Source organism: Lissotriton vulgaris, chromosome 1_1 (assembly GCF_964263255.1).
Source record: "Lissotriton vulgaris chromosome 1_1, aLisVul1.2, whole genome shotgun sequence".
NCBI classification, from domain to species: domain Eukaryota; kingdom Metazoa; phylum Chordata; class Amphibia; order Caudata; family Salamandridae; genus Lissotriton; species Lissotriton vulgaris.
Genome location: NC_141685.1, coordinates 1,656,047,512 through 1,656,072,148, shown reverse-complemented (window position 1 = coordinate 1,656,072,148; position 24,637 = coordinate 1,656,047,512). Strand labels below are relative to the sequence as shown.

Below are 24,637 nucleotides of genomic sequence, written 5' to 3'. Positions count from 1 at the left end.
TGAGTTCCAGGTTTTAGCTGCGAGGTAGGAGAAAGATCTACCTCCCATGGTGGTTTTGTTGATGCGAGGTACGGTAGCAAGGGCTTGGTTGGAGGATCGTAGCTGGCGGGAGGGGGTGTAGAAGGAAAGTCGTGTGTTGAGGCATTCGGGTCCAAGTTCGTAAAGTGCTTGGTGTGCGTGGGTTAGGAGGCGGAAAGTGATCCTCTTATTGACGGGAAGCCAGTGAAGGTCTTTCAGGTGACTAGAGATGTGGTCTTTACGCGGGATGTCTAGTATGAGTCTGGCTGATGCGTTCTGAATGCGTTGGAGTTTTTTCTGGAGTTTTGCGGTGATACCGGCGTAAAGGGTGTTTCCGTAGTCCAGGCGGCTTGTAACCAGTGCATGGGTTACCGTTTTTCTGGTTTCGGTGGGGATCCAGCGAAATGTTTTTTTGAGCATGCGAAGAATGTTGAAGCAAGATGATGAAACGGCGTTGACTTGTCTGTTCATAGAGAGTGAGGAGTCGATGATGACGCCCAGGTTCCGTGCGTGGTCCGTCGGGATGGGTGCTTTTCCAAGGGCCTCTGGCCACCAAGAGTCATCCCAGGAGGAGGGGGAGGTACCTAAGATAAGGACTTCTGTTTTGTCTGAGTTTAGTTTCAGACGGCTGTGCTTCATCCACTCGGCCACTGCTTTCATTCCTTCATGTAGGTTGGTTTTGGCGGTGTTAGGGTCTTTGGTGAGTGAGAGGATCAGTTGAGTGTCGTCGGCGTAGGAGATGATGTTGAGGTTGTGTTGGCGTGCGATGGCCGCGAGGGGGCTCATGTATACGTTGAAGAGGGTGGGGCTGAGTGAGGATCCTTGTGGTACGCCGCAGATGACTTCAGTGGCCTCTGACTTGAATGGTGGGAGGCGGACTCTCTGGGTTCTTCCGGTGAGGAACGAGGTGATCCATTCCAGTGCTTTTCCTTGGATTCCGATGTTTCTGAGGCGCTGTAGAAGGGTGCTATGGCAGACTGTGTCGAAGGCTGCGGAGAGGTCAAGGAGGATGAGGGCGACTGTGTCTCCGTTGTCCAGTAGAGTTCGAATGTCGTCTGTTGCTGCGATGAGGGCGGTCTCCGTGCTGTGTTTGGCTCGGAAGCCGGACTGTGAGGAGTCGAGGGATTTGTTGGTTTCAAGGAAGGCGGCGAGCTGGTTGTTGACAGCTTTCTCAATGACTTTGGCCGGTAATGGAAGGAGCGAGATGGGGCGGTAGTTTTTGAGTTCGGTGGGGTCCGCTGTGGGTTTTTTCAGAAGGGCGCTAAGTTCTGCGTGTTTCCAGCTTTCCGGGAAGGTGGCGGAGATGAGGGAGCAGTTGATGACGTCTCGGAGGTGCGGTGCTATGATGGAGTCAGCTTTGTTGAAGATGTGGTGAGGGCAAAGGTCTGTGGGGGATATGATGATATTCATCCCTCATTGTTTGTTTTTGATTCCAAATAGTTTTTTTCAAAACAGTTTTTATTCATTTTCCTAGGTACGGGATGGACAATGCCCAAAGCAACATTGCAAATACAGTTTGATGTAGAAAGTACCATATTTGTGAATACCTCAACAAACTAGCCTGCCTTACAGCTGGCCTAACAACTGAAATGAAGCACAGATCATCACAAAAGATACTGATACGCAAATGACATACGTATGTGTATCAACTCCAGAGTAACTCGTCATAGTAGAAAGTAGGGCATGGTACCTGGTGAATTTACGAGGGGTCAGTTTATGGCAAAGGGAGTAGATCAATACCCCGATATGACGCCCAGCCGGACCATATCTTCCTGTATTTCTGCAGGCAGCCCCTTGCCTGGTAGACTTGAATCTCGGCCTCTATACATATGCCCATAGCCGTCTTCCACCCACCCACCCTCGGTGGGGAGGTCGCCTTCCACGCCTGAGCGATGTCCCTTTTGGCCAGTGTGAGGCCCAGTAACAGTGAGTGTTGTTTGGAGCGATTCCCAACAATCTCCTCAGTCCTGTGGAGTAAAAACAGCCAGGGGTCAAGTTGGAGATCCCAGGACAGGACACGGACCAGGCAGGACGAGATTTTCTGCCAATATGGTTGTAGTGCCTCGCAGCTCCAGACCACATGTAGGAATGTGCCTTCTCCGTCCCCAAATCTAAGGCATATGGGGGACTGGATGACACCCATTCTTCACAGACTAAACCCTGTATAATATGCGCGGTCAAGGTATTTAAACTGAATAAGGCAGTATTGTGTGGAAACAGCAGCACTCCGGGGATTGGAAAGGGCCTCGGTCCAGTCATAATCCGTCATGGTTGGCAAATTTATCGGCCATGCCTCCCTGGTCTTGTGTAATGTGGTTTGGGTGTGAGTTGTTAGGGTCTTGTATATTTGTCGTATTTTTTGTGCTACCAGGTCTCTCATCAGTAGACGGCCCTCTAGGGGGTGAAATTCTGGAAATTTGTCCAGCGGATGAATCAGAGGGGTCAGGGCGTGCCTCATCTGTAGATATTTGTAGAACTGCGACTTGTGTTGCTGAAACTCGTTTTGCAGATGTTGAAATGATTTGAGGTGAGACCCTGCATGATATCGCCTAGTGTGAGAATCCTGAGGCATTTAAAAGAATTAAAAAATGTTTTAAGAAAGAACAAAACAATGAAAGAACATCCAAGTGTATACAATATGTGCAGACTGTAATGACCCCAGCATGTCATCCATATGAGTACATTAGGACAAGTAAGTAGACATTTACAAGAATAGTTAGATCACAATTGATTGTCAATACTCCCTTAAATTAATGATAACTCACAAAGAGAATGTTAATGGTAGTAAGAGAAATAATGCAATTGTAAAATATTTTGTACCCTACTATCTAGAGGTTGGGGACAGGTGAATTAGAGAGATGACATTGAGAAACAAGCATTGAAAATGCAATAGGTCTCGCTTTTGATTAAGTTAAAGCCATTTGCTTTGCTAATGGTAGTGTATGGCGAAGCAAATGGCGTTAACTTAATGAAAGGCGAGACCAATTGCATTTTTAATGCTTGTTTAGGTCTTGCCTACCAGACAAAGCCAGCTGTCTGGTTGCGAAAGACTGACTATTATGTTATGTTACAAGGAGCTTTAAAGTGTACGTTCACTAAAGAGGTTTCATGGCGCTGAGAGAACAAGAGGAAAAGTGAAGAGGCATCAATCATGGGCTTGACTAAAGAGCCAGTTTTTTAAGAGGTTTCTGAAATGCTTGTAGGGGGTTTCGTTTCTCAAGTTGAGAGGGGCTGAGTTCCAAACACCAAGAGTGAGCACAGCAAACCTGGTTCCACCCAATCTCTTCCTGTGAAAACTGGATGGTGACCTAAAAAAAAAAAAAAAGAATTTCCGGATTTTTATTTCACAAAGCTGAAAAAAGCAATAAGAGGTCACTGCCCCAATGTGCAGCTTCATTGAGAAGTCTTCATCAACAAGTATGCCAAGGCTCTGGACCGCTGTTTTTCGGATGAGGGTTTGGGGGGGCAACCCCTGAGGCCCGTAAGATGGACTCCAACATTACAGGTTGTTTTTAACCATCACCACCCCGGTTGTATCCGAGTTCAATTTCAGTTGATGGCAATTCATCCAGTCACGCATAACGATCATGAAGTTAGGGAAGAATTCAGTGGATTCTGGTGAGTCATCGATGTTAAACAGTAACTGAATGTCGTAGGCATAGATGTATAACTTTACTTTTTGTCTCTGAAGAACGTGTACTTACAGTGGACTTACAACCCACCAATTGCTTACCATTGATAGGCTTTATTGTCACTCTTGTGAACTAACTTGCTATTAGATGGCTGGCATTTTTCTTCTTGTGTTTGTCCATCTCCTGGAGCATTGCCTCTTAACAATTCTTTTAAGTGACTGCATCCACTATTTTTCTTTTTACATTCATCATTCCTTGAAAGTGCATGTATTTTCTAGGTCTGTCCCTCTTGTGCTGTTTGTTCACATCCTCAAATACGACCCCCTCTAACCTCTCTCTGTTCTGTGGTGCTCCGGATCCTTCTTGGCTTCTCTGAAAATAACCAGCAACAGGAATGTATTTGCTGTGGTATGGTGACAGAACAAACTTTAAGAGTTGTTTTTGTTTTATATCCTGCATTTAACAGATTGCATGGAATCACAAGCTTTATCACACAAAAGGTTTTACTGTGCTGGGGAAAGGGCCATCTACTGCATTCAGACAGCAGCCATCTGAGGCATAACTTGTGTGACACTTCGCATGGTGGTCCATACACTGCTACTGAATGCCAAACGGATGAGTCCTGTAGAAAATAAATTAGGCCTTTGCAAGTGTTACATCCCGTCACTTCCTTATTCTTTTTTAATTCTTTTTAGAGTTTTCTCAGTGAAACATATTTGAGAAATAAACAAAGCCATTCAAGAAGAATAAAAACATTAAATTCAAAGTATAGCTTTGGGAAACTATAAAATAAGTACTAGCTTTTCCTCCAGTATTTTGCAGTTATTCTTTAAAATACTTTTTTCAACAATACATTACAAGCAAACATTAGCAAAGCCAACAATATCAGAAGTTACATTATAAATGCAGAACTTAGTGGGTTTTGCAGTGCTCTTTGCTAATTAGGAGCTGAAAGCTCACTGCTTTAGTTTGGGTTTATACATCAGTTTTATTACCAGCCATAATAAAGTTGTAAAACTGAGATCTTATTGCTGAAAATGTGAGAAAACTGCTAACTTGGTCAAACAAATTTTCAGATCACAAGGTGAGAATTGTATTTGTGCCAGTGAGATTCTGTTCATTAATTTTGCCCTTAAGTCTAAATGACCTCCCACTATTTATACTGCATGAAATTGCCATTCGTTTAGAGCTTTCCTATTCCCAGCAAGTATGAGATTGCTTTCTGAACAGCTTAGTATCTACTCTGTTGGTCAGGCGTAGTTGGTAGAGTAGTGTGTATCTGCCCAGAATATTGGTGTTTTCACGAGTCTTGGAATTGTGCTCCAAATTTGCCACACAGCAGTAAACACCACTAAAGTATGACATATAGCGGAGAGGTGTGTGAGAGACGGAATCACATTTACATTTACCTATTATAGCTACATTATTGTGTTTACATTTTCTGGCAACTGGGTATGTTTATATAAGAAACATGACAGGTCCATTCTGGAACAGCAGCTGTGTACCCAAAGGATGACGACATAGTGGGTAATTGGGACCAACCATGAAGTGGAGAAGGTGCATCTCAATAACCGAAAACACCACAATAGGGGGTCGGAGTGTACAACTCAAGCAAAGTTAGAAGCATCACAGTAGCATTTTATTTCTAACTCTATGCATGCAATGAAGTATGACATTCAGAAGCAACAACACAAACCCCCTGGAGGTCAGGGCTCTAGTAATTGTCAGGCGAATCCCTGTCCCACCCTTATTCATGTAATGTGTTGAGGGTTATTCCACATTCATTGGTAGCCGCATCAGGAAATGTAAACTATTAGGGCGTACTCAAGAGTTCTCCCTGTGACTCTAGAATGCAGTCATAAGGGTCTATGGCAGTGGTTCCCAAACTTTTTTGACCCGTGGCTCCCTTGACCTAATTGGCAGTTGGCCGTGGCTCCCCACCGTTTTTTTACCGGTGGGTGGGAGGGGGTGTAAGCACGACCTCTGGAGTACTTCCGGTCAGCTTCCTAAAGTAATTGGGATGCAATTAAGGTATTATAATCATATTTGTAACAAAATAAAAAAATAATAGTGGCAGGCTTGTGGCAGGTGTCTTCTTCTATCTCACAACCAAGAAGGCATCTTTGGAATGTGTGAGCATCCTTTGGTAAAATGGCCTGTATCCCAGAGTAGGGGGAATGTTAATTGGATAGATCCCTGGCTCCAAGTGACAACTGACTGTGACGCCTGTACTACTGGAATTAAGATGTTTATTTCTCTTTTTCACCTTATCACCCCTAATTAGCAAGCCATAAATCCAATGCGCTGGACCACCAGAGAGTTCATGTACACTCTCCAGCCTGCAGCCATGTCCTTGAAGTAAGGGCCCGACGATGGGACATTGTTTACGTCTTTCAGAACTCTTATATACGATTAGTTTCATTTTTAGTGTGTAAATTCAGTCAAGTTTCCTTTTTTTTTTACCAGTCATGATACTAGCCTTTGTATCCACACCCCCTTTCTTCAGGTGCAGTCATTTTCAGACATTGAGGCGCCTAAAAGCTCGTCTGGTCCTACCTGAGTAAAATGAGTTAGGGGTGTGTGTATGAGGCAGCTCTGCTGACAGTTTGCACGTGAAGCAGAATCAGAAGGGGGCACTCACCTTTCATTATTTATTTATTTAAAAGTTACAGACTCCTATTGCACCCAGGCCTAAAAGTTGAGTTTTTGAAGCCTTACAACTTCCCCCAGTTAAAGATGTAAAACAACACCCATTACAAACTCCTCAGGACACTTGATGATAGAAGTAGAGGTGAGCTGTCAGATTTTAGTTGTCAAACAGAATTCAAAGGCTCAAACAACACAACCATGAAATGAAACCACTTGAAGGGACCGACAGTCTCAGATGCAACATATTGAGAGTATGGAAAGAATTTATTAGCATAGAAATAGAAGAGAGACCTGTCTTTCAAGTTGAATTTATATTCACCGTCAAGAAATTAGGGGTCACCAGAAGCCACAGCTGCGAGCCCTGTCTTGCCCTTTGAAACCCCTGCCACTGCCTTTTCAACCCCTGGCCTAAATAGGTGGCAAATTCAGTGCCTGAAATACAGAAGCAGCTCACCCTAATGGACGTGGTTTGGAGCTCCATTTTCATGGTTTTCTGACAAAAAGTTTATTACACAAATAGTTAATAATATCATTCATTATTAGTATTATAAAAAAAATGGAGTATAATTAGGTGGAATATGACGCCATCTGACAGATAAGGTAAGAACTAATGCTTTTAAATGTATGCTGTAAGCATGTTTTTAGGTGACGTTGTCTATCTGAGAATGTGAAAAATGTGGGTGTATGTTTAGGCATGTGCGTGTCTGTGTGTGTGTGATTCAAAGTAAAGCTCAAATGATGTGTGATGTTACTTACCTAACTGCAGGCATTTTGGTGAATTGATGCCTATGCAAGGTGCTGTGAAGCTCAGAGTTAAGACAGATGCCTTTCAATTAAGCTTTCTTCTGCACAACAACCCTTCTCTGAATTATACTCTTAACTGTGCACATTAGCTTATATGTGATTCCCTTTAGCAGAGATTGTGCGAGAACTCGGTGTCGCACTAGTATCCTACACAGATTACATCGAGATCAGCATATCTCTTTCTTCAGAAATAGGGAAACCTCCAACTAACTGAACTCCTGTCTAAAACAGGTAACAGACTGGATGCCCACAAGTAACATAAAACGGAATGGCAAAAAGACGAATGTATTAGTCGTCGGAAACAATCCTAAACGGTGGACGGAACTTTAGTGGCCGAACTACCTCGGAGTGCATCCCCCATCCACTCCATCAAGCCTACCATGGCAATTTCAACACCAACGTACTTTGAAGCAGAGGGGCAATTAACGTAAAGTTTAAACACTTTCTGCAAATGCCGGCATAGATTTATTAAAGAAAATCCGGTTACTTCCCCAGCAACTTGTGGATGTGCACTCCGAATATTCCACTTCTTCATTCAGGCACACGTGGGTTTTTACTGTGTTGGGGAGGTTAACTTGTCACCACAGTGTTGTAGTTTACGATAAGGCCCATCACACTTACACGGGATCCGAAACAATCGAAGTTTAGTGAACAGCTGCCCAGTGCAGCCCTCAGTGGCATCCTCCCCGCAACAACTGCCAGCAATGCAAATTCCAATACTATGTCCAGATAGCGCGAGTTAAAACACTCACTCCGTGGAGCCCGCCTTTTTACAGAACAATTATTAATCAAACGTCATCCCGATCTTCGCACAACCTCTGTTTTACACCCGTATCACCGACATTATTGTTACTGTAACAATAATGTTGGTGATACGGGTGTAAAACAATTGTGCGAAGATCGGGATGACGTTTGATTAATAATTGTTCTGTAAAAAGGCGGGCTCCACGGAGTGAGTGTTAAAGATTAACTCGCGCTCGCTGGACATATGGGCACATTTAGTCCTGGAATTTGCATTGCTGGCAGTTGTTGCGGGGAGGATGCCACTGAGGGCTGCACTGGGCAGCTGTTCACTAAACTTCACTTTCCCACAACGTGAGCGCGGCGCCCCTGGCACCTCATGACGGCGCACCGGGGCGCCGCGGCGCACAGTTTGGGAACCACGGGTCTATGGTGTGGCAGCACCATTAGCAGAGTGTCCCTAGGGCCCAACTAGCCCTGTTCACCTCTTACCCATTCTCAATGTGCAACTGCAAGTCCTGCTCAATTCAGCAAAGTCGGGCTGATCGTGGCCCACACGGCGGCACAGGCTCTCTATCTTGAGCGGTGCTGCTAGAAGTCTCTCAGATGTAGAAGCAGCTCTCTGCCTGCAAGATACAGTAAGTTGACTTTGCTCAACAGGGTGGGAATCCTTTCTTCGGCTCCCGGTTGGAGTAAGCAAGTATGCAACGTCATCCACAGCATGTCCGGCAGCCTTCGCAGTGAGTCAGGGGCAGTTCCTTCGCAGTGCGTGTACAACCTGCGAGCCTTACCCTCAGTCTCCCCTTTGGGCAGTGGTCCTAATCCTTTGGTAACTTTGGTAGCGACGCCCCTCCTCGCATACAGGGGTGCCACGGTATGTGGTGATATGGGCACAGACACTTCAAACCCTAGCCCAGAAGGTCACATGTTTTGGCACTCCTTGAAATGGCATTCTACCGGTGGCTCCTCTGGCATACAGGGCTACCGCAGTGCGGTGATACAGGTGTAGCACGACCTGCATGGCACTCAACACACGACTCGGTCAAGGACCACCCTCTCCAGGCATACGGGGGGGGTCGCCAAAAACAATCTTGACCATGGGTGGTGGCCAGATGGGTGCACAGTTGAATCCTCATACTTCACACAGAGTGTCCTCACAGTAGGGCTCCCCACTGAACCTTGCTCCCTCCAATGCTCTCCTCTTCCTCACAGGGCACACAGGTCTTGGCAAGCAGGCAGGCGGTGGTGCGCCATTCCAGGGCAGGTGGTCTTGGTTTCCCTGGGTGATGTCTCCTAACTCAGCAGGGAGACTAGCAGGCTATGGGGTCCAGTCCTATTCACAGGCAGAAGTCTTGCAAAGCTTCCCCTTCTCACATAGCTCATCTGGGTGCTTGACAGAAGACAAATGATTGAAGACTCAACTACCCCTTCTTATAATCCTTTTCCCGACACCAAATGTGATCTAGGGTCTGGATCGTTGAAGTTTTATGCTGGGGTTCTGCTTCTTTTCAAGTGGGCACTTATCCTTTTCATCTTTCTTCATGAAAGATATCGGTCACAGCCGGGAGGACTCCGAAGAGAGTGACCAGAGTTCACGCTTGGATGTCAGTCACAGTTATATGTACTTCGAAAGGTTAATCCCATACCATCAGCCTTACTCTTTATGATTCCCTTATCAGCTCCATCACCTTTCCTGAGATGTGTTCAGGCTCCTTCCTTGTGATCTATCATTGAATCAAAGAAAAGTCTTTTCATTCTCCCTACAGTGAGTCCTCACCCAGCTCACATTAATGAGTAATCCACAACTCTGTCTGGGGGTATTCATTTCCGCCTCATGTCTTACCCAAGTAGGTCTGACCTTCCCAAAATGGAACCCAGGATCCCCATGTACACTCATAGCACACGTACTGTCCAGCACTAATACCTTACGTGTACACATGCACACAGCAAACACACTTAGTCTGTGCACACTGTTCAGCACTGAATCTTTTCTCTTAAACCAGGCGTTATTATTTTAAAACACACATACTGCCAGCACACACACTCACTATGTGAGTGCTGCACAAGACTTCACCCTCCATCTATTGTACTTCACCACATGCTTTCTATGTGCACGCACTGCACAGCACTACATTCATGTCATGTATTCCTCTCCGGCATAAATACAGCTAGAATGTTTACTAACCACACATGCACTGCATAGTACTGCTCCATCCGTGTACTGCTCCCTTACCAGGCACACAAACAGCCAACACAGAGTCACTACTGGTACGACGGTCCTGTTCACTACTACTGATCACTACATGGTATGCTGCCACCACTGCACTTGTGATGCTTAACTCCTGGTAAAGGTGGTAGCCTTCCAGCACTATTAAGGTAGCACCCGGGAATTCCTCCTAGTCCAACACAACCACAATCTGTGAGACAGGCCTATGTTATGGTGCGCACGCATGATCTATGTTCGCCTCTGACAAAATAAAACAGCATTAGGGATCCAGACAATAGTACATTTGGACACTCACTGGTACACGTCCAGTCTCAGCATGTACCAAGGGAAAATGACGCAGCAATAACTAATCAGTGTATCATACTGCGAAAAGTGTAAAGTAGTGGTGCTGGCGGCTGGTTTAATCTTGAGTTTGTTGTTGAAATTCGCATCCTCTTGAAATTTGTCTCCCTTCCATCTCGGCTTTACCTTCATATTTATTTTCCCTAGGATACGGTTCCCTAGGCTGAGATTTGGATGCTTTCAAAAATGTATAATAGGGATTAAGCTGATGATCCAGTTGCACAATGTTTGGTACAACACTGGTTTTTGTAGTAAGCAGGAGGAATGATTTTTCTACAAACGCTGAAATGTATTGAGTTGCATGGTGTTTGTCAGGGTTGGACCTTCTGTTACTCTGGCATTTTCTCAGTGCCTATACGAGCTGAAAGAGCTAACATTATCCTGCTGTGAAAGCACAGTGGCCCCATTTTAGCTGCTGCATCCTGTGATGTAGAACATTGCTGAGTATTTTTGCCTGAGCTTTCATATTTCCAGTATGTCCCTGGTATTTGTACAGTACAACATTCACAGATTTCTTGGCCTCTGGCTGCTCTTGTGATATCGGATTTATTTCTCCAAAATGCATGTTATTAATGTCTGCCAATAGATAGGTTATGTAGAGTTTATAATTGAAATATAGGCCATTCTGTCCACTGCCCCCAGCCACACTGTAACAAGCCTGAGTCTTGGGTCTGTGGTACTCTACACCCCTAGCATAAATGTATGCATCATTACCTCTGGAAAAAAATGTGCATCTACTCTCCCTACCCTTGCATCCCGCTCCACAACTACTTCGGACTCTTAACTACACTATATTTTTCCCCTCTTTCTTTATTGTTGATATGTATTTTTATTGACACTTTATGTAACTCAGGTTCTGGCTACTATTCTGTCTATTTATTCTACCGTAGGTTGTTTACTCTTTTTTACTGTGATTACATATTTTTATTTACTCCCTACGTACCTCCTGTTATTGTTGTTGTGCTTATTCTGTAAAGTGCTAAGATGTCTTGATCGTGAGTGCTAAGCTGCCATGTTCACCACCTCGGGGAGGACTATGCACCTACTCTCCCCACCCTAATGTCTACACATGCTTTGTATTTTTATCTACGCTTTACATAACTTGGTATTTGCTGCTATTTGCTCACATATCCCACTGTAAACCATTCATTCTTTTCACAGTTACTTTATATTTTATCTATTCTATATGTACCTCATGTCATGTTCCTATGCTTTCTCTGTGCGGCGCTATAATACCTTCAGGTCAATTACGTGATATAGATTTTTTTGTTGTGGTGCTTACTCTGTAAAGTTCTCTGATACCTTCGAGTCAAGTTTGCATTATAAAAAACTCAAATAAATAAACTGTTTTGTTTGAAATGTTTACTTAATGATCATAGCTTTTTAAAATAGCACTTATTGCCACAGTTTTGCAGTTTCGGATCCCTGTTTATAAATCCCATCACTATTATAGTTTAATGGTACTCAATTCATCGACTTTATTAATAAGGCTCCCAATTTTCCGTGTTTACAGAGTTTTACATTTAAATACAGACAGAAAACAATGTGTTTCCTGTCTGTATTTATTTTTAAAAGCAAAAATGGGGCTTCTTGTGAGAGATTCTCACTGCTGTCTTTCATGAATTCAAGGCATATGCTGATAGACAGCCTGGGAAGTTAATAACAGCATGAGATTTCCTTAAATACAGGCACACATTAACATATATTTGTAATATAAGGCTAATATGTACCTGTGAGTGTACTGTTTTGTTATATGTGGCTGTTTAATTTGCTTAAATGCGACAGGCATCCATGTATGAGTGCACGTCTAAGAGTTAAATAAATGTAGAAATATACAATTTTATCAATCCTATTATACACAGAATAAATATGGATCAATACCAAAGAGATGGCCAATAGATAAATATGGATAAATACAGACATAAATGTCAAAAAAATAAATACCATAAAACCGAGAGCTCTAATTATGAGTGTCTGAGTTGGCCTTCTGCAGATGTTGACCTGCAGGCCACACAATGATGTTAGTAACGAGCACTTGACTCAGTCAGTTATCTTACCATAAACTTCTTGTAAAGTTTGTGCTATAAGAATCATCAATTAATAACTTTACTCAAGGCAGAGATGCCCTGAAAACCACATAGTTCTAAATAAGTTTGAACTGTGGGATTTTGGTCACTCCCTAGACTTAATTAATACTTTATAGTCAATAGTCTTGAGTTAGCATTGTAAGATCATGTGATCTAATACTGAGATTCCTAGCTTCTGCTAAAGCTCAGTCTCTGTTTCTACTGTGTTTTTGGGAGTCACTTTCTTCTCAGCTGATGCAAAATTAATTGAAAAACGATTACACATTTATGATGTACACCAATTTCAGCGGAACATCACTGTTTTTCTTTACTCAATCTCCTCTTAAAATTCATCTGCATCAAAAAAAGGCGATGACATGCCAGACCTAAATATCATTCTTGCATGTTTGTGCGTTTCAGTTGCTTTTTCTTTCCTAAAACCAAACAATACCACCATCGGGAAAGTGTGACTTTACTGTACGAACATCTACAAAGGGTGCATTATCATAGCTTCTTTTGAGAAGACTGGGGAAATTGTTTTTCTAAGTTTCTGGTACAGAACACTGTGGTGAGATTGTCTGTTTGTATCAACATCAATTTCCCTTGTTGAAGATACAAAAAAGTGTTCTGTAGGAACTACATTATTGATTATTACAGGAGCCTTAGATATGAGTACATCTGATCTCAGAGCATAACCTTTATAAATCTTTTCTGTAGGCTCGGCAGACTTTCTTGGACAGGCTCCGTCAACAGATTCTGGGAATTTTTCCTCTAGAAGAGAAGTTACTAATTGAAAGGAAAACATGCTTTACAACTTATTTGTAATTTACCATGGGTTACACAGTGGGAGGGCAGGAGCAATGGGTTGAGAGTTCCCTTTTCGTGGCGGTAGCTGGCTGAAGGCTTTATACTGGGGGTCACATCAAGAAGTGGAGTCGCTGACTTTGGGCATGCACCTAGCACACTGTTGAGTGCTCTGGCATATAGCTGTCAGGAACCATCATAGTGCCTTCAGCGCCCTTGCTTCAAATGGTGTCTCCAGGTAACTTGGGACACACTAGGCAGTGTGAGCACATACAAGACAGCACAAACAGGGGTGCAATAATACTTGGAGAACTTGCTGCACATTCTCAGACTACCACAAACTGAAGAATAATTGAGTGGTGCTCGCCCTTCTGGAGGAAGGATTTCCCTTGCAGGCTCCTACACCTGCCAGCGCGTTATTAGGTTGACTTGGCTGCCATTTTAGATGAGGAGTATCCACTCTATAGTCATAACGACTATTGCTTTAAGCCAAGTAGCGATTTGGGGCCAGATGTAAGTAGCCCAGCGGTAACGGCCGAAATTACCGAATTTCGGCCATACCGACCAGTATTGGGCATTTGAGATGTAGGAGGCAGGTTTGAGGATTCGGTAATTTACAGAACGGTAATTTAAGGAATCTGTAAATTACCGAATCCTTAATGTAGGGAGCACTCAAGTGAGTGCATTTTTCATTTAAGGATTCGGTATTTACCACCAATTACAAATTGGTGGTAAATATCGAAAACCTTTGAAAAAGCAAATTTGTGCTTTTCCAAAAGTGCCATGTGGCAGACATACATGCCCTTAGGCCATGTATGTGTGCCACATGTGTACCCATGCACTATTCAGGGGTGCAACAGGGTGCCAATGTGAGACCCTGCCACCCTTGTAAGTCTTCCCCCTATAACCGATTCGGTATTTACCGAATCAGTAATTCTCATTCATTCCTATGGGCCTCCAGACCCATAGGAATAAATGGGAAATACCGAATCGGTAAATACCGAATCGGTAATTACCGAATGTTACCGATTCGGTAAACTGTACCGAATTTTTTCCTACATAGCATTTACCAATTCTAAAATACGAATCTGTAAAATTCGGTATTTTAGAATCTGTAAATGTAGATTACCTACATATGGCCCTAAGTGCTCTAATCTGAGCTTGTCTCAACGGCTCTGAGTAGCACTCAGGCTGCTGTGCAGTGGGTGGAACTGGCAGGGGTTGCGGCTGGCTGTCACAAGAGCCCCGTTTGAATGCTCTGTTTGAATGTTAAGAAGCATTGAGGATGAATAGTGTACCCTATAAATGACTGACCTCGTCTGTAGCTCGATTAGAATGCCAACCCTAATGCCAATGACAACTAAACGCTCGTTGAGCAAGTTCACACCCCAGTCCATGCCAAACATAATTTTTTAATCAAAGTAAATATTATTGGGTACAGAGGCAGACCTGAGCTTTCTTCGCCTTCTTTCTTCTCCACTAGGAATGTCCGTGTCATGCTCAGCTTCTTCATAGTGTGACACTTGTATTTCAACTGGGGTGCACTGCCCTCATTCTCCACTGAAAAGGAAGCAAAAATGGGAACAAATTAAAAGATGGGAAAATGAGGACCGTTGGGAAGCTTAATGGTGGCACTCATTAATTAAAACGGCATGCAGCTGCAAGAATATGGTGAGAAAAGTAATTTATTAATGTTATTTTTACGAGTAACCATTAATATCTACTGAAAGGAGTGAAGGCAAAGGCATTACTGGCGGTGAAACTCAGATGAAAACTGATGCTTACCATGATCTGGATCTTCTTCAAAGATCACACAGGTGCCTAGAGTATCTGTGAAAAGAACATAAGCACCAGTGAATGAGAAACGAATGAAAGTCTGAAGGGAGAATAATTGTTCTTTTAAAATGAGCAAATTTTGTCCACATTCTTATTGTGACTCTAAGGTGTGAGGGGAAATCAAGCTCCATATTCCTTTTTGGGGTTTCCCTTGTATGTATGACCTTACTACTATTGGGCTGATTCTGATGAGGGTTGGAAATGCTTCCCGACCGAATCGGGTTGGAAATGGTTCCCACCCACTCGAATCGGGAGAGTCCGACCGACCAAGTACGATGCATCCGGATGCTTCCAGATACGATTTGTTTTGACTCCCATTGACTTCAATGGGAGCACATGTTCCTAACCGCATCATAATTGGGCACTGGGTGGGAATGCTTTCCAACCTGCATCGGAATCAGCCTCTATATGTATAGCGCTCTGATACCCTGAAGGGTCATGTTTGCGCTATATAAAACTCCTCAAATAAATGCATAAATAATTCCAATGCAACCTCTGCTCAGATTAACAAGTATGCCAACTGAGGTTTTAGTGGGTATCTCCCAACTTGGAAAAGGGGCAACCACCAACTCAAGAGTTCACTGAAGAGGCAGGAAACATATTTTGGATCTCCTTAGCTGCGGAATTTAAACCGTAGCATAAATGTTTTATTATTTTTAAGTCGGTATTCAACTCAAACATGTGCATCAGTTATACCCCACGTATTTGTAAAAGCATCCAAGAAACTTGGGAACACAGCAACTTTACACAAATTATGCACGTTGACGTCAAATAACTCTAGTTTTTAATGTAGAGCACACACATTATTATGAGCCAAAGCACTTAAATAGGACGCTTGATCAGACACTCCTGACAACCTGTGAGTAACTTAAATTCGTTGGGAAAATAGGTAGGTTTCACATTACTTAAAAATTCCAAAAACATTATTTCTTCTGTGAGTTCAAGGGGAAATCAGTTTCTTGCTCTATGTTCCAACACTGATGATTTGTGTGCACTAAGGTGTTCTTAAACAGAGACAAGCAAGCAGGTTTGGCAAAGAACAGCCATTTTTTATTATGTATTATGGTGACGACCTTAAACATGTCATTTGGAGTTATTTTAGGAGTGTAAAAAAATTGGAGAGGATCCAGATAAATTCAGTAAAGTGTCCTTGGGCGAAGTACCATTGCATTGACAAGTGCAGCTGCAGTATGACATGGGAGAGGAGCCAAGAATTTAGCAACGTAACGTGCTGCACAAGTCACGCCTGTTGCGGCGCTGCTGACTGTAAATGACGTAACTAATGTGAATTACAAGATATTACCTACTATTCTGCCACATGTGATGACCTTTCTCTTTTCTGTGAAAATCATTTAAAAAAATGTCTTAAAAACAAGAGGTTGGAAGGGCAGAGAGGCCTTTTCATTTGTAATTTTCTCATACCTGAATACTCCCCAGCAAAGACATACTTGTCAACTTGTAAGATGGGCTTTTCTGTGTCTATTCCCTGCAAATAAAAGAGCAGTACATGGCTCTTACTCGGAGGCACAAGTGTGCAAGACCCATCAGAAAGAAGAGATGGTTTCACATTATCTATCCGAAAATTAGTACAATCTCCTGCCACAGTGACTTTACGAAGATGACCCTTCAATGTGACAGAGAAATCTAAAAAGCAGTTCTAAGATTTATTTCGCTCTCCTTTGATGCATAAAACCACTCACTTGACTTTTCAGTTTACAAAACAATGCAAACATTTCGCACAATAAAGCATTCTGATGAACAAGAAATATAAATGTGTACATACTAGCAATCGTAGTCTTCAGTTGCAATAGTAAGGCATCAAAACCACAATAAAATGTAAGAAAACGAATGGCGCTGATAACAAGTATGCCAATAAAGCAAATGTATTTAATTTATTAAAAACTAAAGTGCTCTAGGTCACTGACTCAGTGTAGGTTATAGTCTACAAAACACACCAATCATTGCATTAAACCAAACTGGAGCCGAGTATGCCAGAGAAAACTATTATATTATAGTTACCGTGACAATGTACAGAGCTTGCTGATTGTCCCCATAGTGGAAAATAATAACTGATTAATGTGAAATTTCAGCTATTTATTTTCTCCGCAAAGAAAATACATTTGAATGCGAAAGCTTTCCCTTCTGCTGAAGACCCCGCAAAACAGGATTGTTGCTTGCACTTTTCCACAGTTGGTTGACTCGAAGAGTAAGTTTGGAAGTGGAAGATTGTAAAGGTATTGCAAAGATTCGTTGCATGAAGAAACTACGTGCTAATTACGACTTTTGCGCATTTGTGCCGGACAAAGACCGCCCACCTGATCACGAGTTCAACTTGTGCAAGCAGACAGTCTTTTTGCCTTTACCACGACAGTGCCCTGAAAAAGGGCACCGCAATGGGAACAGTAAAAATGTTCCAACATGCCATGGACTGTGACGTCCATGCCGTGATGGAACAGGGGAGTGCAATCAGACAGGGGACACATATTGTGCACCCCTGAAGGTATCCCTATGAAGTTTCCCCAATGCCAGCCTTTTCATGGCGGGCTCAATAACCTGAAAAGGCAGGCGGTGGAGGAATTTGTAATATGCTGGGTGGGACTGCACATGTCCTGCTCAGCATATTACATTGTCCCTCCACCACACTAGTGCAAAGGAACGATGGTTCCCTGGCACAGGCAGCGTTCCATCGCCCGTTCGACAGTGAGAGTCATAATACTGCAGACGGTGGACCGCCACTGCTGCGTCACTGCGAGAGGCCCTTAGGTCTTTGTGGATTTTTATCCCATTAGCAATGCCTACTACCCAGGAATACCCACTTTTCCACTCCATGGTTGCACATCTTGTGGAAATCCTGCACATATAAGTAACATCTCCACACAGAATGTTCTGTAGATTCTGAATTTGTAAAGCAGGGAATGAAATTTAGGTGTGGATGCAATATTTTCCTCGAGAATTGGGCCAGACAGCATATAATGACAGCTATTTTTATTATGCAGAGCAAATCATCCTTCTGTTTCTGACGTGTTTAGAGATTTATTATCCTCTCTAAACCAACAGGCTAAGGTAAATAAGGCATTCCTTTTTGTCCAATGCTAAATGCAGGGCAAAACATACAACTACAAGCCTTGCATATCTCATAAAACCAACAGAAATGGAGACCAAGGCATAGACGGCAAGGACTGTAAATAGACAGCCGTGCACATTACGGAAGAATTATGTTGCAGTTCAGAATCTCTTTACTGTAGTAATGTATCTTAGGCAAAATTAAAAATAATCGTAATAGTTAGTACCATTGATGCTGGGAGTACTTGTATGAATACTGATCCATTGCTCTTATGAAAGAGCCATTCATAATTTTAGAAGGGAAGGAAGAACCTGGGAAGACTAAAGTTAATATTTTAGCTTTCTGTAAAGTGGTAGTCTGATACTGAATATATTCATAAAGTCTAAGAGAAAACAGAGAACTGCCTACTAAAAAACACCCGTATTCTTAACTGCCTAACTTACAGATCTTTTAATGTTTAAAAAATCTGTAAGTTAGGCAGTTAGGGCCTATTAACAAACTGCATTTTGAGTATGATGTGTAGTACTACAAATCGTACCACAATATGCTATTCACAAACCTAGGTACGGAATGTACGCCTCGGCCATTTCTCTACCTATATGTGAGGTGATCACTGCACGTTAGTATACATTTCAGAAGTAAATGTGGAAGGGACACAGGAGTGAATTGAGAATTAGTTAAAATGTACAAATAAGGGGGAGGGGTGTAGAGAGGATTAAGGAGGAGTTTTGGGAGTATTGGGACGTCAGCCCACCCACAAAACAGTAAGCTCATAGCTATTTACAAACTGCGCTTCTATAGTTACGACAGCCAAAAAGGACACAAAATAGTTGCAGAGTACACTTACTCAGAACTGGAGTAAGTCTAGCTCCACATATGGCCAAGCAGTCTCGGATTGAACATAAGGAATTAGGGACTTAAAATAAATCCCCCTTCGGAAATAATGTTACATTAATTTAAAATATTTTAAGTAGCTAAAAATATAAATAAATATGTTAAAATGATTCATAGAAATACTTGACCATTGTAATTTAATTATAATATTTTACTAACTTTTTTTTACAGGTAAAACTTAATGCAACAATACATTATAATAAAACATATTTAAATGACTTTTAATTAATTATATACATCCATTTGGATACTTTTAAAGCATAATAAAAAACACATTTATAAACTTATGTGGGAGTTCATTTTTTAATTTAAACTTCAGAAAAATAATTTTAATTTAATGTATTATACTTTCATTAAAGATTTAATTCAAATGAAGTCAATAGTGTAGTAGTACTTTTTATTCAATTCTCCATTTAAAATAAATAAGTAAAATGTATTTACATTAGATTAAATCATACAAATATTTTGAATATAATTGTTTTGACATTATTAAATTGTAAAGATTTCCGCGCACGTTACCGTAGGGGGGCTCCACAGTTGGGCCGGTGATCTCCACATGGTAACATATATGGAAAATGTAAAACATTTTTTAAACTAAAAAACAACGACAACAAATGTAATGCTAAAAATTACTATAAGTAAACTTTGTACATTTAATTTAAATGTAGATCAAAATAATAAAAATGCTACAACAGTATGAACTTAAATTTGGATTAAACCTTTAATGTGAATTACATGAATTTTTTGTTCTGAAGTTTAACTTAAGAAATACATTTCCTCCTATATTACTTATTAAAAGTGATGTATATCGTTCATTAAAAGTAATTATGTTTTAATAAAACTTAAAAGATGTACTTTTGAACTTTCAATCTAGCCAAACTAATTTCTCAGATATTGGAAGATTGAGATAATTTACTATTTTAATTAATCAATTAGTGTATCCAGGAGACAGTTTTTGGTGCATATCACAAAGTTTGTGTTGGGGCACATTCATGCATGCTGATAATTTAGCAATCTGTCATTTTAAGTATAAGGGCTTTACGTGGACTCGAGTGCACAGGTTACTCGATGACAATGTGTTAGATATACCGTCCAACTTATTGTTAGTGCCACCGGATACAATGCGCTTGAAATAAGGTAGATGGGATATCTGTCTGCCAACTTGTAGACCATTTATTTATTTATTTGTTAGATTTATAACGCGCATGGCTGCCCCAGCAACGGAGTGTCCCAGCGCAGACCAACAACTCCTGGACATTAACCGCAACAACCAGCCTTATGCTGGAAAAAGCCAGGTCTTGATGGCTTTCCGGAACGCAAGATGGTTCTGAATTGTTCCGATTGACCCGGGAAGCGAGTTCCAAAGTTGCGCAGACCAGTCTTTAAATGTCATACTCTACATCAACAGCTGTGGTGAAAGGTAATGTTTCCAACTCGAACCAAACCACAATCTCATTGTTAAATTATAAAGACATGATACTCCATGTTAAAGTAATACTTTTAAATAAAAGGTTTTTTATGGTGCATAATATGCAATATTGTGTTAGTCTACAATGATAAACAACTGCAGATTTCAACCCATGTGAATTGATCTCCAGAGAGTGAATATAAACTCTGAAGGCTTTTGCTAAATGTTTATGCTGTAGAATTTCATGGCATCATATTTCACTTCATCACACTCACCAATATCTTACATCGATTTTCACATTTTTCTAGAAAATCTGAATCGAGAATGCCGGACAACTCCACCAAAACCAATTGCTCCTGAAAAAGAAATGAGGAGAAAAGCATATATGAAAGAGTCAATCTTGTATAATAAAAACAAACATGGCATCTTGACTGCAACAAGAACATAAGTAAGGCACATAAGGTCTTGCTCTTACAAGGATCCAGGGCTTATTTGCAATACGCCCTTTTCCAATATGTATAACGAGGGACATTCACTCCCCTTAAATGCATATAATTAAACCCTAGCCTACAAAAAGCAATAAGAAACTCTACCCAACTGCTAAAAGATTAATGTATTTTCTTGTGACACATTTCCCAAAATAAGTAATTCATTTCGGTTCAACATTTACTTTTTTTATGATCGAAGACTGTACTTTAACAAAGTTGTTAACTTATTTTGTGTAAGTACAACCACTCTTCTATAAAATATCCTCAATGTTGGCATGAGGGACAAATGTTACAGCTCCAGAGTATCTATATGCTTGAGAGTGCTGCGGAACTGTTCAAAAGGTGCAATAGCACTAATACAGTATTATGTACACGACCTAATTCCTGGGGTGCCACAATAGTGAGAGGTTACTGGACTCAAACTTGAGGAGTGTACCACTCTCTAGTACTGGACTATAAATGGTAATGAGGGATAGCACTCCAAAACTTCCTCGAGGAGGTGGTGTCGGAACACAGTACAACTCTCTCAAAATCTCTTAATAATGTAATGTTATTTGCAAACCTTTACTCTGTACAATGAAATATACTGTAATATCACAAAAGGAAATAGTACATATAAAACCAATGAAAACCAGAACTCTCTTGCACCTTCCTAGCCAGATATCTATGTCCAAATGCCATTACAAAGGGTAGGCGCTAAGTGCTAGTTTTTTTTTAGCATCTAGTCAAAGGGAAATGTTTTTCAATGGTGCTCACAAATACGGAGTTCACAGATTGCAGACCATACAGTCAAAAATACAACATGCAAGGTCAGTCAGTTCTCACTAGGTAGAGTTTAGCTGCAACATGTTCTGATTGCTACATCTCAAGAGGGAACTATTGTGTTTTATTTGACTGGGGGATCGTGCAACACTTCAAAGGGTCATAAGCTGCTACAACATTTCTTTGACTTCACAGGAAACCCGTACAGGTTCGAATTAATGCTCCCCTCCCAACTAGAAGAGCAATGGTAAGATGGTGATTGACCAGGAATCGCTCACAAGAGTCCTTAATGTTGAGGAACTATAAAGGATTCCATTGCCCATCCATGGGAATCCCTACTCTTTTACAGATTCTAATTAAAAGCATAGTATCTCCAGTGCAGATTGATTTTACCCACACACCCAGATTTTAGCAACACAGAAACAGTGACAGGCTAGGGTTTCAAATGCTAACATCAATGCAACTCCTCAATGGATTTAAACGCAGTTTACAGTAACGGATTCAATAATGCCTTACCTAGCTACCTCTCCATGCCAGGAGGAACTCCATATCCCTAGAAGACAAGATTGACCAGATACAGGTATTCCTGTGGTGCTGGTCAGGTCAGGGACAAAGGCAAGCTTACCAAACAAAACACAGGGCATGTTCTTTTGACTAAACAATGAAGAGCACAGACAGTCATTAGTGATCTTCCTCCCACACATCATCTGGCGACCTCAATTCCTGAGGTGAACCAGACTAGTCAACAGAGATTAAAATGTCCTCAGTCTGCTAGGTTGATAAACTCCTTATCGAGGTAGGCTCTTAACTGCATGGTGCAGCACCAGCAATTCCTAACACAGCAAACAGGTCATTTTTCCTTGGAAAGCGGTTCAACAGTAACTCTTCCAAGGAATAGTCTTCGGTCCAAGCTTGAGCCCAGCTTAGTAAGGAGAGCAGACATCAGCAGAGTGATGCTCCTGGAACTCAAATCTCTTAGCTACACTGGTGTGCAGTTCCGCCTTGGATTGAACAAGGATCCGGGAGGAAAGTACTGATCAAGCTGGCTGGTAGTTATCACCAAAGGTAACAAGCAGTTGTTTTGGATTGCTGGAAATTGTAAGGAGCTCTTCCAATTTAAAGTTGTATAGCCATTGCATTATCAGCTCACACCAGAGCCATGGACACCAGGAGGGATTCCTATGCTGTATCCAACCATATAAATATGTTTAATGGGTCAGACAGCAGAGCAAATCCTTTGACAATATGGATCGGGCAGGAAGTGGGGACAGGACTCGGAGCAAGGAGGCTGGCACTCTCGCCTACACAAGCCTGTAAGGCATGTAAAGGGTGCAGACTCCCAGGTCACTGGAGACACAGGTAGCCTTACAGAAATCCCACTACCATTTAGCGTTGCCATGCATACACAGAGATAACCCAAAAAGGGTCCCTCCTGCATTCTAACAAACAAGCACCCAGGTTTCACACTTGTCTTACACCATACAGACAGTATACGTAAACCTTTTACTCATACTCAATCAGATGGAAGTGAAATACTCAGTTAAAGAAAACTGCAGGACCTTTTGCAAAGGGGAGTACGGTTGGCATTTCCTCTACAAACAGACGAGAGAAAAGTCCTGTCTTTCACTCAAAATAGCACGGCACCAATATAAGTTCTACAAAGCTTGATTTAGGCTGAGTAGTCACTCCCTTAGTTATCACTTTGGGTGTCCATCTTGACCCCAAAGCACTGCAAGCAGAGAGAGCAGTGGCACTGTCAGCACGCTTGAATGTCAGTATCTCTAAAGGAATACCACAGTGATTCCATAAACAGAAGAAATAACAGTGCAGGGGAGCAAGCGCTCCAGAGCCATGACAGGGGCTTTCCGTTTCTGTACTCTTCCACAGTTTGCAGCCTTTTTTCATGTGTATCCCCAACTCTTTTTAAGATTGCAAATTCTGTGTCAGTTATTGGTTTCATCCTATTGGTCGAACATCTTTTTTCTAGACCTCTTGTATATACTTTAGTATATACTTATATGTGTATGTATTTTGTGGGCTCTGGAGAACAGCCCTCGGACTTGTCTGCTTCTGCTTAGTGACTTTTTTTTTACCAGGAAGGGTCAGTAAAATACCAGAATTGCTTTTTGCTTGTTGAACTGCCTCTATTTACCTGTCTTCATAGAGAATGACCAGTAGAGGTCAGTAAACTCGCAGAATTGCTTTCTGCTGAGGGACTTTCTTTTTTTAATTTTTCTGGCAACTGCCTCTATTTTACTTTTTTGATAGAAAACGACCAGCAGAGGTCAGTAAAATACCAGATTCACTTTAGCATTCTCTAGAGTCCAGTCCATAGAAATTGTCTTCCATGTGCACACGTAGATAATAATATTTTTTCAAATCTTGTATGTGCAGTGATATGACCACGGAAGGCCCTGATTTTATATTAAAAACAGAGCCTTGGACTATACCATTTCCAGGTGAAAGGCAATATTTCTCTCCATGTGTTCCCATACCTGGCCTGTCATGCAGTTTGGAGCCTACTTTCCCTCCATGTTAAAGAACAGTAGATGTTTCAGCACCCAGGGCAATGTTCTTCATAGCTAAATACATACCCGGCCCCAAAGGAGACACCGATTATATTGCAAATGCTTGTTTCTCTTACGAACAAGAATAGACAACACGTCTAGCATCTTTCAATCAACTCCAATACACCACAAGTACTCTAAAGAAAAAAGAGAAAAGCCACTGCCTAGCCGTCATATGTAGGTTTACTTGGTGAATTAGTACAGCATTTAGAAATGGCTGTGAAAAGTCTGAATAATAACAATTACGATGCAAATTATGTTTTTGCTGTGCACAATGGGACCATGGAATGCCCTGAATATCACTATGTTCCGCCTCTCCACTCAGTGGGATGGGC

At 41.7% G+C, this 24,637-nt stretch overlaps 1 protein-coding gene across 1 annotated transcript in view; it reads right to left on the bottom strand.

Annotated features, from left to right (window-relative positions):
- The window catches only part of GTF3C6 (general transcription factor IIIC subunit 6), a 105,700-nt gene that overhangs the window by 7,227 nt on the left and 73,836 nt on the right, over positions 1–24,637 (bottom strand). The window contains exons 2-5 of the mRNA XM_086918877.1: positions 20,761–20,841; positions 16,542–16,605; positions 15,069–15,113; positions 14,733–14,843 (exon numbers count right to left, since the gene is read on the bottom strand). Of these exons, the coding sequence (XP_086775003.1) occupies positions 14,733–14,843; positions 15,069–15,113; positions 16,542–16,605; positions 20,761–20,841 (301 nt within the window). The remainder of the gene's footprint in view (positions 1–14,732; positions 14,844–15,068; positions 15,114–16,541; positions 16,606–20,760; positions 20,842–24,637) is intronic.